Source organism: Acanthochromis polyacanthus, chromosome 21 (assembly GCF_021347895.1).
Source record: "Acanthochromis polyacanthus isolate Apoly-LR-REF ecotype Palm Island chromosome 21, KAUST_Apoly_ChrSc, whole genome shotgun sequence".
Taxonomy (NCBI): Eukaryota; Metazoa; Chordata; class Actinopteri; family Pomacentridae; genus Acanthochromis; species Acanthochromis polyacanthus.
Genome location: NC_067133.1, coordinates 20,003,503 through 20,020,463, shown reverse-complemented (window position 1 = coordinate 20,020,463; position 16,961 = coordinate 20,003,503). Strand labels below are relative to the sequence as shown.

The window sequence follows — 16,961 nt, the reverse complement described above, 5'->3', positions numbered from 1 at the left end:
ATGACTCAGAGATGAGCAGCGAGTCTGATCTAGACAGAGATTAGGCGAAAACTTGTTTAACAGCATACTGAAGGATGATTGTACTTGTGATTTTCCTTTCGTTCTTTCACACAAGACAATGGCTAGTCCTTTACTAGCTGCCCCGAGGCTTGTAATCAGCTCAGCTGTTTTGCACAAAGAATTAATAAAAGCCAGTGCCAAGTGTAGCCATGTGTAAAAACCTCTTGAAGCTGAGGATATTAGAGATGTGCTCATCACCACTAACAATGTAAACAAATCTTACCTCAGAAAATACATGAGCTCAGTAGGCGTTTACATTGGTTTATCATTACATTTGACCTCTCGAGCTGCTCTGAATGTCAGGTCTGCAAAAGCACAACAAATGCATGCCTCAGATACAGCGCCAATAGTCAGCTCCTCGCAGGTAGACCTGATTTAAAAAGCTACAAAGGGCTGGCAACATTTTCGGCAAGAAAAATTTTGCTGGCACACACCTTTCTTTGCATAAAGTCTGAATTGGCAGCCGGTAAAGGAAGTGCTGCAATATTAGCTGTCAAAGCAGCACAGATACACTGCTTGGAAAAGATAGCACAGCAACAGGAATGAGAAAACCACTGATAACAAGTAGACAGGGATTATTTTCTTCTCGGGAAGTTGTAGGGGATTTTAGCAGCACATTCCAAAGCAAATTAATATGACCATGATTGTTATTCAGACACATTTGACTGTGAAAAAAACTGACATGTTGTGTGTTGGTTGCAGCCTAGACATTTATCTGTAGATAACAGAACTGTGAGAACTGAGTAAAAATGAGAGTAAGGCAGTTCGTATTGAATTCTTTCATAGTTTTTTATTGCTTCATTCCAAACCCCTGAGGCCAGTATCACTCTGATTCCAAGCAACAGTTTGTATGCTGGTCTTGCCTGTTGGGATGTGTGTGCTGATGACATCGACTCCAACAGGAAGCCAGGGGCTAATGATTAGCACATGTTTAGGATCACTAGGGTGCCACAATCTGGAGTTCGTCATGCCGTATGTCTCTGATTTATTTGGTTGTTGTTTCTTCACAGGGAGGGACAGGCCCATTTCTAAAGGGAAAAAAACAAAGCCCTCACCTCTCTCAAACATCTTGGCCCACTTTATCTGATTTAACTCCCAGCCAATGAGGATCTTCAGCTTGGTCATGGTTCATTTTGGAGTTTAAAATGGAAGAGGTGATACGGGGCATGTATCGTATGAATGATCTAATGTGATCCTGCTTCATACCTTCACACAGACCTGCATATTTCATGCACAACAGTGAGATTTTTGATTGCACAACCAGTCCAGTACAAGATAAAGACACTGCAAATTAGGGGTCTGGTCATCTTTGACACACGTGAAGCCTGTCAGAGAATCTTTCTGTGCATATTTATGGTCCATGTCTACACGCATGCCACTGTCAGCATCAGTGTGTGTCAAAGATTTAACATAGCCTTGCAAAGTGTGCAATCCTTTAAAACAGGTTTGGATCTAGAGGGCTTCTCTCCAGCTCCTCCTGCAGGTTCTCTGGGATGTTATCTGATAGTCACTAAGTGGCCAAACACAAACACTAAGCACAGCACAGTGAGGTCAGCTCAGCCCTGAAGATCATGCAGCACAAGGACAACGTCATACACATCCTGGAAAGCAGAGAATGCATCTGCAAGAAGAATGTCACTGTCTGTGGTTTCATAGTACACCGAATGATGCATTTGGCACTTAATCCTAATCAAACCGGGCCACGGCATTAACAGCCCAGATTAACCAAAACATGAACAGAAGAATGAGGTTCCATCCTTCTGTAGTTTTGGTGACCTAAAGATGTCCATTTTATATTTTTTAATGTTTTTTCATTGCTCCTCCTGATAACATCCGACCAGGCTGATGTCAGAGTTTCAGCGTTTTCTCCTGTTTTAGAATAGATCTTCTATAGGTTAAGGGGCGTTTCTCTTTTCCTTCATATTCCCACAAGTGAAATTTCCTGTCAAGCTGACATCCTCCAGCCAGCCAAGCTGGGGTCACATCCAAAACCAAAACCTAATCCCTAATTGTCTCACTCTTCCCTCACTCCCAAGTTGCTCTTCCAAAAGAGTCATTTGGCCACTCCTGCAGGTGGAGCCCAGCACTGTGTACCAGGGTTGGACTTGAACTGAAACTGACTCATTCCGTCACAAAGCAACAGACGGTTCCGGTAATGCTCCTTGTCCCAAGTCTAAGCTTGACTTTTTATACAAGCCTTTAGCAAACTTGACACAACTTGCACTGAGGCAAAATGGAAAGTGAAAGTTATTCACCTAGACTCCGGGCAGTTTGCACTGAAACCAAACCACAAGCACTGGTTTAGTTACAGATTTAAATTTTAAAAAATTAGAATCGCTGTTCAAATCAAGCCAGTAGCAGCACGAATCGTTGTAACTGCAGGAAGAGTGTAGAGTTGATCTCTTGGGGCAACATTCATTCCCAATAAAACAGATTTTTTTTCATAACATTACAGTTTGTATTTTCATTAAATAATAGTCTGATGCTGCTGTGGTTTGGTTTTTTATGTCAGCTGTTTTGCTCGAGGTGATGTTTAAATATCACTGTAGCTCTTTTGATTAAAATTCTTTATTAGGGGATGACCACTTGAGATGTGCTATCTCGTTCTCAAAGAGATCGTTAGCCGCAATAACACAATGATATTTTTTTCACAAATAAGTGAGGTTCATAATAAAAAATAATAAAATAAAAATAAAGTAAAGCTAAAGCTATCCAGTTAATTTTCACAAACTTGATCATTCAGCATTTAAAAAACTAACCTTCTGAAATAGCTCTCCTGGAGCCTGGTGAATCCTTTCATAATAAGAGATGTGTCAGTTTGAAATTTCAGCTGCAGCCTCGCCACAATGGCAGCGACTGTGGTGTTGAGCTGGTGCTGCCTTGCTGCTTTGTAATCTTTCCCTTTGAAAAGGAGAGCTATTCCCTTTTATTTAATGGTTTTGGGGGAGAACAGTTTTTGGATGGCTTTCAGTGTGCTTTCAGCCATGTAACAAAGATCATAACTCATCAGGGTTGCAGTTGAGCTATCACTGAAAGAACAACGTAATCAGTCAAAGAGACTGGCAATATCCTTTAGAGTGTTTTTGCAATGATGAAGTTTGTTTGCTTTTTTTTTGTCAAGGGGTGCATTTCATACTGAAATATTTATCACAAAACTTCCATCAATTGAGATTGATTAGAAAAGCAACATGTGCATGTTTTTTTTAAACAGCTATTATAAACAACCAACCACTGTATAATGATGCACTTATTGCAGTCTCACAAATTATTCAGTCAAATAAAGTAATAAAAAAAGGGTGGGGCACTCACTGCAATGAAGCTTCATTTGCTAGGGAATGTATTACAGATGCTGCATTATGAGAGTTAACAACAACAACAGCACCAACACTGTAACTGTCTAACTTAAATTCCTGGAATGATTTTCAGTAGGACATAGATGCGTCCTTTTACTGCTCCACTCTGTACACGTCCACTATGTGAGTAACAGTGCAGGATTGTGTGTGAATTCTCTCTGACCACAGACAAGTGTTAGACCTCTGTGACATTTATAGTCTCCACTCACTCCTGCTCCAGCTGGACTGCCAGGTTTGTCTCCTCATCCTGCTGCTGCTGCTGGCACTGCCTGGCCCTTTGACCACTGCACCAATTACATCTTCATAAACAGCAGCGTGTCCAGCTGAGTGGTCGGCTGATATTCAAAGAGCTGTCTCTCCAGCTCTGCCGGGGCACACGCAGCACCGCCTCACCCAGCATCCCACATCGAGCCTGGGCAGCAGCCCACAGTTCATCCCCTTTGCGTGTTTACAAACACAGACCACAGGAATCCACCTGACGGGCCAAAAAAAAGTGCAAAGCAAAGGCGAGGAGAGAGAGAGAGAGAGCGAGGCAGGAGCTGTGTTCTCTCACTGCAGCAGCTGATCACAGCAATCACGTTTAGACTTCTTTTGTCGCTGGTGCCATTTGTGTTCTGGTTTGGTTTACAACCTTTGTCACTTGTGAGGAAATGACCCGGAGACCACAGTGTAATGAGGGCTGCAGAGCGGCAGAGGGCTGTGGATGGGCAATCTTTGTCACTCATTCTGGACTCTTTGTGTGTGTAGAGAACCAAGCCGTTCCATCAATTTAGCATGACTGAAGCATTGCGCCATGTTAACTCCCTTTGGCACTTCCTTCCCTCCACAGACACAGAAGTAAACAGGGGGCCTGCTTTACCCCCCCCCCCCCCCCCCCCCCCCACACACACACACACACACACACACACACAAACATTCTGGGCATACCGCGGGGCCTCCAGAGGGCCGATGCCTTCACATGCAAACAGACACAAACGGGGCTGCTGGACATGTGTGTTTTATCAAGCTCAGTGTGCACTTTTGAGGTCAGTAGAGCTGTCTAGCTACTTATAATTAGTGGAACAAGGTAAGGAGTCATCCTGAGGTTCCTGAAAGCCACAGCTCAAACTATTTCAGGTGTGGCCTTTAAAGAACACATAATAAGAGTTGGAATGTCAATAGTGTTCTCTTTGGGACTTTTATAGGAGCTTTAAAAAGATATCAGGTATAAAAATAAAGGATAGAGGCGACATGCCCTGGCTGAATTTTTACTGTTTGTGTCATCATGTCTTTAGTAGCCATAAATTCTGTTTGTTTTTAAGACATAAATGCAGAGAGCTGTTAAGGCTCTGCACAATAATGCCACAGGAGACTCCATGCAATCCTGTGGACTTAAGAAGAATCCAAATGATAGGCTACCACGGGAAGAAAGAGGGAGAGAGAGAGAGGGAGGAAAAACGAGAAAGAAGTAGGCCTCTGGTGACGTGCAGGGCCTGCAGGGCGGTGTTCTCAGGCGGAGAAAGGGACTGACTGGGGTGTGTGAGCCACATCTGGAATAGTAGCTACAGAAGAAGGAGCTGAGAGAGACGCGGTGATACTTTCCCCCAGCTCTTCACTTCAGCACACCCTTTCCACGGACACAAACCTTTTCCCTTTGCCTTTTTTTGTAAGTTGGATTAATGTATTTAATCATCTTTTTAACCCCTTTTTGTTTCGATCTTGTAGTGAACTAATTTTTTTCCTTGGCGTTTTTTTCCCCTCACTCATACAGCAGGACTTCCCCCTGTTTGGACTTAAAATCGACTTTGGATTAACTTTTTTTACGCAAAAAAATGCGCCACTGTGTTAGAATCTGCGGCTTTTTACACCTCTTTTGCTCATCCGTCATCGGTTTTAGCTTTAGATACTCGCAGTTGAGACTTACAACTCAAGTTAAGGTTTTGGCGCACGCATGGCGGCACTTGGCTGGAATGTTTTTTTTTACGCAGATGGATTGAGTTTGTTTTCCAGCATCATGCATCAATTAGGGTGAATTGTTCACTCTTGCTCAGCTTTTCTGTACATTTTTTTTTCAAACGTACTATGCAAATTCCAAAACTAGAGTGCTATTTAAAACATTTAAACCATTTGGACATTTAAACAGATCAATACACAATCAGCTTCAAATTATATTTCAGGTTAATTAGTACAACCTGACTTTAAACTTTGATCATTTTGAGCTCCGTCGGGAAAAAATTAAGAGTTCCGTCCTTCTTTCGTTTCATGTTTGAATGTAAGGGGACACTCACATTGAGGTAAACATTGCGGTTGGTGCAGAAGTGAGGAAATAGCGCCATCTGGTGCGGAGATTAGCTGCACGCTTGGAGAGAATTCGGTTTGATGGTAAATTTATCTGAACTGACTTCTGTTTATTTTTGTTTTCCTTGTGTGTCCCTCTAGATCTACTTGAAAAAAATGCTGTTCATCCTGCTTGGAGTGCTTATCTTGCACTTAATCATTCTCATCCTTCTATTTGTGTCAACAGCAGTCAGTGTAAGTTGTGACATTCTTCTTCCAGTCCATATTTAACTTTGTGAAAAACGCTTGATGTGAAAAAGGTGGGGCTGATTCCAGGTTCTTAACTGAATGATTTGAACTGCTGTCGTTGGATTGCGCCATCAAAGCCATGTGTTGTACTGTGGATGCTGCAGTGTGTTTAAATGGTTGCTGTTGTTGTGTTTACCAGGCCTGGTCTGTAGGTGGGCAAAAGAGCACAGATCTGTGGTACAATTGCATGACAAATAATGGAGGGTACCACTGCAAGCCAGCCAGCAGTGAAGGTTTGTCTGCACTCCAGAAAAACAAACTGATGTTCTTTGGCATGGCAGCATAATGATTGAGTTTAAATTCATGCTCTCCATCTGTCTTTTTAGACTGGATCCAGGCAGTGCAAGCCCTCATGATCCTGTCCTTGCTCTTCTGCTTCTTCTCCCTCATCGCGTTCCTCTACCAGTTGTTCAGACTGGTCAAGGGCGGACGCTTCTTCTTCACCGCAATCTTCCAGATCTTGGCCAGTGAGTATGACTTCATCACTCTCTTGACGGGTCACACCCCGTGTAGAAAGCGGGTGGAGCCGTGAGATCATCCACGAGCCAGATTCCTTCACACTCTCACTCCTCACGTCTCTCCGTGTGTATTCTAGGTGTGTTCGTGATGTGTGGGGCGATCATCTACACCGTGATGAGTCCGGACGATGCATCCATCACACAGTTCGGCTACGCCTACGTGCTGGCCTGGGTGGCTTTCCCTCTTTGTCTCATCAGTGGCCTCATTTATATCGTGCTGAGAAAGAAAGAATGAGAGAGGGAGCAGAGGAGAAAAGAGAAGGGGATAGTTTGGAGACCCCTTACCACAACATCGCACTGTGCCTACTGCCCACAGACCATAGACTGACATCCCAACAATACAACAAAAGTGCATGTGTCACTAACAATTGTAAACACCAAATTGCGACATTTATCACCGCAAGAGATCTCTTTTTGCTGTATTTCAGTGTCCATTAATTTCCAATCACAGGCTGAAAATGTCACAGCTGTTGGTTTTGTAAATGAACAAAGGCTTGTTTTCACCACACCTGTTTCCTGTGGTGACAGTGTCGTCAAAAGTGTGTTTAGAAATGTGTTGGTGACATATCGACTTTTGCTGCACGCTGGCATCCGACTTCCACAAATCCTTCTTGTGTGATAAGACGAGTAATCCTGCCTTGCTTCAGTACAAAGATGTACATAGTGTCTGTGGATTTTAGACATATTTATAACATTTTTACATGCATTGTGTACATAGTGTTGTCAAGTTAACATTGTCATTTACGTGATAGAGTTTGTGTCTCTCACAAATCATGCAGCTGTGCCAAAGAGATGTCGCTTCAACTGCCAGACTATCAAGCTTTTGTTGTTGTTGTTGTTGTTCTGTCTTCTTTTTGTTTCCTAGAGTGTCAAATGCTTTGAACAATGTGCCTTACTTAAAATGTCTGTGTTTGTCTCGAAGGAAATGAAAAAATCCTCAGAAAAATAACAAGTGCTAATAAACTCATGAAGTTTTTCTGAATTATCATTGTACTTGATATACTGAATAAAAAATGTTTTGCATTTTGTAATCTAATTTTGAAAATGGTGCTTTTTTTATCTACTATTCTTGAAATGTATAGCCCACTTTTGTGTCGCAAGTGTGTCGTGTCCTGTGATTAATTTGCTCTGTACAAACTTAAATTTGCATTTTTTTTGTCAGTATTCTTAATAAACCTTTTGAGATTAATTCTGCTCAGTGCTGGAAGGTTCGATGATCTGCATTCTTCACAAGAGTTGGAGAAACTGCCTTCAGTATACTCAGAATTATTTCCTCACACTGACTGCAATTCTGTGAAAATTTGTGCTAATATTTTTATATTGCTTCATATTTCTGTATTGTGACAGATGATACACTAGAACTAGCAAATGGCAGGCTGCTGCTTGTAGTGTGTTTATTCTACCACATGGTGGAGCTATGACACATAAAATCCTCACAGGAACCAATTACTCGTGGAAAACATACAGTTGTGAGCAAAAGTTATGCACTTGTAAAGATGATGTATATCACTACAGTATTGAGTTCCCAGTGAAAACTATCCATACAGAAATGCCTATATTTGATTAAATGTCCATTGGCCATTTTGACCTCAACTAGGTGTTTTGGTAGCCACCTGCAAGCTTCTGGTTGTATCTTCAACCACTCCTCTTGACAGAATAGGTACAGTAAATGTGTTGGCTTTCTGACACAGAATAGTTTCTTCATCGCTGTATACAGGTGTTTAGCAGGTTTAAGTTTTGGAGATGAAAGTTTGAGACCCTAATTCTGACCTGATTTAACTAGTTTTTTTTTTTTGCCATTTTTGATGTGTGCTTGGGATCATTGTCTTATTGAAACACCCAATCCTTGACTGAAAATTTTAGGATTTCCTGGTGGATGTGGATTTAATTCATCTTCTTCATTCTTCCATTTACTTAGTGTAAAGGACTACAGAACTTTCATGCAGAAGTTCTCAGACCGGCCCACTTTAGATCACGAACTATTACTATTAAAATCATGTAATTCGAGCCTTGTCTTGTAATTCAGTGTGTTTTTCTAAAGTATTTCCAATTCAGTGCAAGTAAGGATTGCTTTACAATGAGGATTTATTCCAACATGAGTGCACATCTTCAACATTATTCTTTACAACAATATCAGAATCTATATTCTGTTCAAATAAAGTGTTCAAGGATATTCGAACCTTAAAAATGAAATAAAAGAAGAAATAAAAATATTAAATAAAAAAGGTGTTGCACTTTCTAATAACACTATCATCTCTTTTTCTTCTGCAAGGAAACAGTTCAATCACAACTTAAATTTCAAATATGATTAGATTTTGGCCTGGCGGAGGTCTGGGCTCTCCGAGTGCTTTTCTAGTTACCTCCGCCAGGAGGTTATGTAATCACCGGAGTTTGTTTGTCTGTCTGTCTGTCCGTCTGTGTGTGTGTGTGTGTGTGTGTGTGTGTGTGTGTGTGTGTGTGTGTGTGTGTGTCTGTTTGTCTGTTAACAGCATAACTCAAAAAGTCATGGACGGATTTTCACCAAAGTTTTACAGGATGTCCGGAAGAGCACAAGTAACAATCGATTAGATTTTGGAGGTGATCCGGATCACCGTCTGGATTCAGGATTTTTTTGAAGGTCGAAGGACAATTGAGAGATGGCCGGACAGATGCTGGACAGAGTTCTAATCGATTGTTACTTTTGCTCTTCCGGACATCCTGTAAAAATCTGGTGAAAATCCATCCATGACTTTTTGAGTTATGCTGTTAACAGACAAACAGACACACACACACACACACACACACAGATGGACAGACAGACAGACAAACAGCATGGCGGAGGTATGCGCTCTCCGAGTGCTTTTCTAGTTTAGTATGTTTTAGTATGTTTTAGTATGTGGTCCAAAATAGGACAAAAACATCATAGGTTAGTATGTCGTCCAACAAGTTGGAGCAAGGTGTCCAGATAACTCAACTGGTTAAGAATGTGATTCGTAAACAGAATTGTGTCAGAGACGCAGGTTTGATTCCAGCCCATGATCCTTTACTGCATGGGTTTCCTGTTTTCCTCTCTATCCTTGGCGGAGGTCTGCACTCTCTGAGTGCTTTTCTAGTTTGCTTTGCTTTCACTCTCCTGTCCAGTTAATCCCAAACGAGCTCCATGGGGTTTAAGTCTGGAGACTGTGCTGCCACTCCATGTTTTCAAGCTTACATCTTGCTAATTTTTGCCTAAGGTAGTTCTGGCATAGTTTGGACTTACATTTTTGGTCATTATCTTGCTGTAGGATGAACCCCTGACCAACTAGGAACATACCAGACAGTACTGCATGGTGCTGCAGAATGCTGTGGTAGCTGTTTTGGTTCAGGGTATCTCTCACTCTGAACAAGTCACAGACCTTGGATCCAGCAAAACAGCCCTAGACCATTACGCTTCCTCCATGTTTGACAGTTGATGTCACACACTGAGGAGCCATCCTTTAGCCTATTCAACAGCATAGAAAAATCCTGTGTGATGAACCAAAGATTTCAACTTTTGATTCATCAGTCCATAGTACCTTCTTCAGTCTTCTGTAGTCAATTGGAAGTGTTTCATGGCCCAGGCAAGTCTCTTTTTCTTGTTCTGAGGCTTGGCAATGGCTTTCTTGCTGCAACTGGACCTGTCAAACCTACAACTCCAAGTCTTCTTTTCACAGTTGAAATTGAGACTTGCTTATTGTGACCACTCGTAAGTTGTACTTGAAGCTGTTGTTTTGTGAGCCACCTATCACCAAGCTGTTGAGTCTCAGAAACTGGTTCTCTGATTCTAATGTCTTGCAGGACTCTTCCTGTCAGAGTTTCCCTCAGTTTCTGAGTCTCTGTTGATGGTGAAGAAAACTGTACTCACTGACACTTTGACCTTTTCACAATTTCTCTGTAGGAAAGCCCAACATTTTTAAGTGTTATGATTCTCTGTCTCTCTTTTATTGATAATTGCCTTTTCCTCGCCATTTTTATAGCAACACACTACTTTCTGCAGTACAATACTGTTCAAATAAATCACTCCAGGATATGGTGCTACAATGTGTTCCAACACTACTTTAATGCAGTCAGAGGGAGTTGTAAATAATCAAGAAAAGTTGGGACATCTGTAGGATTTGGTAGCACAAACTGTCAAGGCTTGATCCACCTCCATTGCTGCAGAACAATTTTCTGAAATGTACATTATTTTTCAATTTTGGGTAACCTTGCCTTTTTTTTAATCTCTGGCAGTTCACCACTTACCTTTGTACCATTTCAAGGTATTGATTGGACTTGAACTACTTGAATTTCAATAAAAAATTGGGAAAATTGGGGCGTTCTAAAATGTTTGGCCAGTAGTGTAGGTGTGACACCAAACTGTCCTAACAGATATAGGATAGTATGGGACCTTAAAAAATAATGCAACAGTTGGAACATCACATAAATCTAGGTTTTTAGGAAGTTAAAAAAATATCTAACATCAACTCTTTTATGAATGATTTATCAGAAGAACATCAAATACTTTGCCATTTACCTTCGTAATTTGTACTAATCCTCCAGCATCTAGGCTGTGAAAAAATAAACTCTGAAAATGCAAACAGCTCCACCTGGCTACATTTTGAGGACATTCTAATCAACTGCTGGAAACTTGAGACCACGTGGACGTTATATCTTCAAAACTGCACAAATCAAAGAGTACAGTTAAATGTGAGGAAAATGTGTCAACAGCATCTTTGTGAGGAGAGAAAACAAAAATAATGATTTTTGTGGATCACTGACTGCTACGCAGTGATGGGAAGCTTCTCATAAAAGTCACTCAAAGTGCTTAAAACCCTCTCCAACAGATTCTCCCCACCATCTTACATTAATTACAGATTTAATTTCCCAGTTTTCATCACACAGATCAGTGACTTGGCAATCCAAGAAGAATTCTGCATCACGTACTGTATGCTGATGTAAAATATTGAATGAATTCACATTAAAAGTCAGAGGAAGATTTATTTATAAGTATTTGCTTAATTCTGCAGGTCTAAGGCAAAAATCAGTAGATATTCCGGCCACCTTCAAGTCTACATTATATTTTACATCGTATTTTTTAACAGTCAGCTAATTCAGGGCCATGGAAGAAGGAAAATATATCGAGAATTGCTTAGGATTCCACTAGGTGGTGACTGAATCACAGTTTTGCAGTCTTGTCATTCATTTACTCCTGACTTCTTCTTTGAAGGTTTTCAGAAAATGACCAGACTCTGTGGATTGGATTTTTAAACATATGGCACATCATATACTGCTGTTTCTCTAATAATGGAAGAAAATGTATTTCCCCCCTCTTTTCTCTGTTTAAATCATATGACACTAATCTTCTACCCTGCTCTCTCTCAGAAGTTGGCACCATAGTGGATTAAAATAGGTTTCTGCCTTTGATCCAGAGACGTCTATAGATGTCTTATGCTTAACTTCAAACGCAGAGTTTATGGGTGTCAGCGCTGAAATACACGAAAGTACAGTGTGTTCATGAACTTTATGACAGCCATCTTACCCTGATTAAGTATGGTAGATCAATATTGTGTGTTTTTTTTAATCACTTGCAGCAACTGGAGAAGAGAAGCTGCAGTAAGACCAAAGCCTCTCTTCTGTCTTTCACATATTTCACATAGAACATACATTACACCAAAACTATTTATTTAATTTAGGAGAAAGCTGTCCTGTCCTTTACTGCCTCTGGACACAAGCTGATCAAACAGCGACTTTGAATGCAAAATTGTTGTTTTTTACTTCATGCTACGTATCACAGCGTCTTCAGCCTCCAGACATTTGCACAGACCATAGAAGACAAACAGCAGTCTTTTTTTTTAGCTGCCTACCAGACACCAAGGCGCAATTATCATTATTTCACATATAACCCAACACCATTGATTCACACATTTGCATGCACACACGCGCTCCTGTACACATATAGGCAAACAGAATTCGCCGCACACACACGCATGCACGCACACACACACATACATATATACACATACACACTCACACACACGGGAATATAGTGTAACCTGTGTTATTTTATACAACAAGTCATTATGGCAGCTGAACAGGCAGACAGACGATTAAAATCTCATTCTCAGGTTTGCTGGTTTAAAGGCGTTCCTTCCAACTCCATCACTCCTGACACAAAAGAGAGGCCAGTTAATGCTACCCTGGTAAAAGTCCCTGGGCATATAGATAACATATTGAGGATGTCAAGAAAACTCTGGAGGCCTATAATGACCTCACTGCTCCATTTGAAATGTAGTTAACCTTAAGGGTTATTTATCACTGTGAGGGTCACTGAGGGGCACTTAGTATTTACTGCAGGACATGCAGGATGGAGGAGAGGGGATTGAGAGGAAGCCACCCTTATCACTATCCACTGGATACTGTGGTGACTGTATACATATATCAACACTGTTTAACTGCTTGATAAAGACCAGGATATTTCACTGACATGCCTAACTCCCCTTAGTGTGAAACTGTTAAGCAGCAGCCAAGGACTTTTACATGTTGGCAGCCAAGTGTTTTCTTGGTATCCCAGGAACACCTCAGAATCATTTCCATAAGTCTACGGTTGGGAGTTTCTCTGTAAAGGCAGTAATGGTCGTGAAGCAGAACATACAAAGGGCTGCAGCCAGCTGATGGGTCCTTGAATGGGACATGTGATGACTTCAGAAGAAGCTGTAGCCCTCCTTTCTTTTTTTTCTCTTTAGATTTGTTGCCTTTTTTATGCAGGGTGTTTGTCTCCTGGAACAAACCCTGAAGTCTTCAGATGTAGCTAAACGATAGAGAAAACGGGCAAGCCCAGTTCATTCAAAGCTGATTTCATCACGCCCATAAATCTCAGAGAAATCAAAGCCCATCTTATGCCCTCCCCTCTGCTCTCCCTTTGTCTTGCTAATACACATTAGAGTGTGGCTGGCTGCCCACTTTGACAGGAAAAGCCCGGACAGTCTGGGCAAAGTTGCAGATGTGGAACGTGGAGGCACCTTTGACCCATGACCCCTTCCGTTACATCCTGCTACCAGACCCTCAATGTCTCAGCGTCATTTCCTGCTTAAATCTCAAAAGGAGACAAAAATGATGATGACAATAATATTGGTTTACCTCTTCATCTAGACATGCATTGTCATTCCTATGTACAAAAACCTAATTATCACAAATGCTCACAACTGCACATATGCAAACACTCATGTACAACCTACAAACACAACCATACGTAGCATAAATTGCGAGCTTAAAAGCTATATTATTGCATCTTCTTTAGAGCTTAGTTTCCCACAGCAATCAGCTGTCAGAAGCAGCAGAGTCAAAAGTAGTGAATTTCAAAAATAAAACACTACATGTGGATTTATTTTCATTCTCGATTTAACTTTTTTAAAAAAAGAGCTTCACAATGTGTAGTCATTCATCCCAAGTGACCCAGAATAATATATGATTCAAGATATTGCTCCTGTAACTTGAGAGTTAATTAAAACAGTGTGTTGTTAATAATTTAGTGCCAGCAGCAAGACTCAACCAGTCCTAATCTTTAAGGAAGAAGAGAGGAGAGGTGATTGGATTGCAAAAAAGAGGAAAAAAAATCTATTATTCAATGCTATTTTTACACACACGAGAAGTGGCCCCATAAATATCAGGGAAAATTTTGGGAAGAGGTGCTCATATTTGGTGCCTCGACATCCATATTTCTGTGTGTGTGTGTGTGTGTGTGTGTGTGTGTGTGTGTGTGTGTGTGTGTGTGTGTGTGTGTGTGTGTGTGTGTGTGTGTGTGTGTGTGTTCCTCTGTCATATGTACAACTCATGCACGTGTTTGAGGCAATTTCAAAAGCAGCATGGCCCCTAGCCAGAAACAAGGACCTTCTAATTCAGTGCTGGTGGCTAACAAGGGTTTCCATACTGGTGTGACAAGGCTACTGAGGCAAAGGTTTCTCCTTTAATTATACAACAGCGAGCTGGAGAGTGTCTTGCCGCTCTCTGGTGTTTCAGGCCCAAGCAAAGTTCTTCCAAATTAGAGAGCAGTGTGACGGTGCAGAGATGCATCAGTGTGGCGAAACATGGAGCAGCGGTTACACGGGTGCTGGTCCATTTATGTGCTTCAAATGCTCTTCCCACATTTGAGCTGAAGATGAAAATATGCAGATAATTTGAGAGCGCTCGTGAGAGCTCGCACGTATAGGCACATGGGGATAATTACACACAAAGTGGCACAGGGATCATTTGAAAACATGATACGGTTGAGAGCAAAGACAGATACTGATCTCTTCACACATAAATGAAGGGGTGATCATCCCAAAATGAAGACAGGAACTGTATTTGATCATGTATCTTTGCTATGACATAAGGCTGTTACGAAGTGCAATGAGACTGCTCGCAGATTCGGAGGGTGACAGCACAGAAAGAAGTTCAATCCAGAATTACTGTGTACATGTATCTGACTGTATCTGCTGCACATCAGGCATTCAGTGTAAGCTCTCCATTGAAGTCCAAGTCCATTGAAGTAGACTTTGAACACTATGTTAGTAGATTTAATTCAGAATATAAGTCAATGCTCTGCTGTGCATCTTATATTATATCTGTATTTAGTTTCCTATGATTATTTTTATGGTATAGTGTGTACTTTAGAGGGGAGTTATTGGTAAGATAGATAGATAGATAGATAGATAGATAGATAGATAGATAGATAGATAGATAGATAGATAGATAGATAGATAGATAGATAGATAGATAGATAGATAGATAGATAGATAGATAGATAGATAGATAGATAGATAGATAGATAGATAGATAGATAGACAGATAGATGTCCATTTACAACCACTCACTTGTCAGGGGACTAAGTAAGTGTGATATCTGCTGGCAGATCAAATGAAGAATGGCGGTCGTGGCCTAATTGGGTGGGTCAAACTGAAGTAACTGTGTTATTTCAACCTCAGTGACCCTGCCTAGTGGCCCCAGTCTCCTCCTGGTAGATTTCAAAGTGGATAGGGGCTTGAGACCAACCCAGTTAGAGGTGTTTGGAGTGGGTGTCTTTGTTTGTCTTCTCAGCCTGAACCCTTCTCTACGGTGACTGATGGTCTGGTGGCCGCTGAAAAAGCTAGAATTACACCTTCAACAAACAGTCCGCTGCCCAAAGTTCAGGAAACAAAAGGGTGGATGGGATTGTTGCTTACAGTGGTTTAAAATCTTCACATACACACGTCAACTGCAAATTGATGCTCAATGAGATCTCAGGATACTTTTCTTATCTGCCAACTCTGCCGGGTCACTTCCACAGCAGTAAAATGACATTCTAAGGTTGCATACTCTGACAGAACATAACAGCCACTTTCTGTTCCTGTTCCTCATCCTCTTCCTCTGTCACTTCAAACCAAGTTAAGGCTATACCAATACATCCTCAATGGCAATCACCTGAAATGAGAAAATATACTGCAAGAAAACCCCAGCATTTAACAAAGAAAAAACGAAAAGAAAGAAGCAGGGTTGCTGTTGCTATGCTACAGCTGCAAACGTGTTTCTCCACTTATGCCATTAAGACCACCCTACGAGCTACAGGCTGTGTTAATGTGAACTACTTCTGCTGGATTTTAGGCTTTTTTTTTTTTTTTTTTTTTTTAAAGTGACTTGCAATGACAGATTGAATGACTGCCTTCATATAAGATCGACAGTTGTAGAGGCAATAAATTCCTTTTTGTGAATTAAAGAATGTATGATTAAGAAATCCCAATTAGGGCTGGAAAAAACTGTTGATGTGATAGAGACTAGACCCTGTAAGCACCACAAAGGAAAATAAAACCTTTTAAAAGCTGTTGGCATAAACCTGTAAACACTGAGGAGCCCCAGTTGTAAGCAGCCAGTCTAAATATTGTTATCCCGTAGTTAACCCTGTCAGTGACAATGTTCAGACTTCTAAACAAAAGAGACAGAAAGAGGAAGATAGATTCAACAGACAGAAATCTTTGTTCAGTACAGACAGGGATAATAGGTTCTCCGAAATGTCTTCTCAGTGCAAATATTGACAGTGACTCCGTCCTCTCATCTAATGGCCTGGTCCATGTCGGATCTCTCCTCTGGTCATGTTGCTCGCAGCCCAAAGAGCCCAAACAGCTGCTCTGTGATCACCTGCTTGGACGCTGAGAAAATCCAGGCTGGTCTGAATGTACTAAGAACCATGTCATTAATGACTGCTCACAGCAGAAACAGAAGTTTTAGAAGTATTCCAGAGTGTCCTCTGTAGCTTGTCCAACAGAAAAGTAAAGTAAGCTACAGAGAGATGGTTGCAAATCCTATTAATTCATCAAGTATCATTTGAGAACAATTGCACTTTAATGAGAAGCGTCAAGGAATACCTCCTGCTTTTAATCCTTTCAAAAGATAATGATCATGTCTGGGGATGGCTCTTATTTGATTATCTGAATAATATAATCTCAATTTAACCACTACATAATCAGGTTGCAGATCT

At 41.0% G+C, this 16,961-nt stretch overlaps 1 protein-coding gene across 1 annotated transcript; it reads left to right on the top strand.

Annotated features, from left to right (window-relative positions):
* Nucleotides 1-4,860: 4,860 nt before the first annotated feature.
* Nucleotides 4,861-7,685, top strand: LOC110953919 (peripheral myelin protein 22-like). Its single transcript, XM_022198137.2, has 5 exons — nt 4,861-5,058; nt 5,832-5,924; nt 6,118-6,211; nt 6,305-6,445; nt 6,574-7,685. The coding sequence occupies exons 2-5, from the start codon at nt 5,847-5,849 to the stop codon at nt 6,729-6,731; spliced, it is 471 nt and encodes a 156-aa protein (XP_022053829.1). The 5' UTR covers nt 4,861-5,058; nt 5,832-5,846; the 3' UTR covers nt 6,732-7,685.
* Nucleotides 7,686-16,961: the final 9,276 nt, after the last annotated feature.

Excerpts from the sequence above, each read along its gene's own strand:
- LOC110953919 (XM_022198137.2), top strand. The coding sequence starts at position 5,847 with ATGCTGTTCATCCTGCTTGGAGTGCTTATCTTGCACTTAATCATTCTC. Across the intron at positions 6,212-6,304 it reads CAAGCCAGCCAGCAGTGAAG|ACTGGATCCAGGCAGTGCAA; the intron begins GTTTGTCTGCAC and ends CTGTCTTTTTAG. Across the intron at positions 6,446-6,573 it reads AATCTTCCAGATCTTGGCCA|GTGTGTTCGTGATGTGTGGG; the intron begins GTGAGTATGACT and ends TGTGTATTCTAG.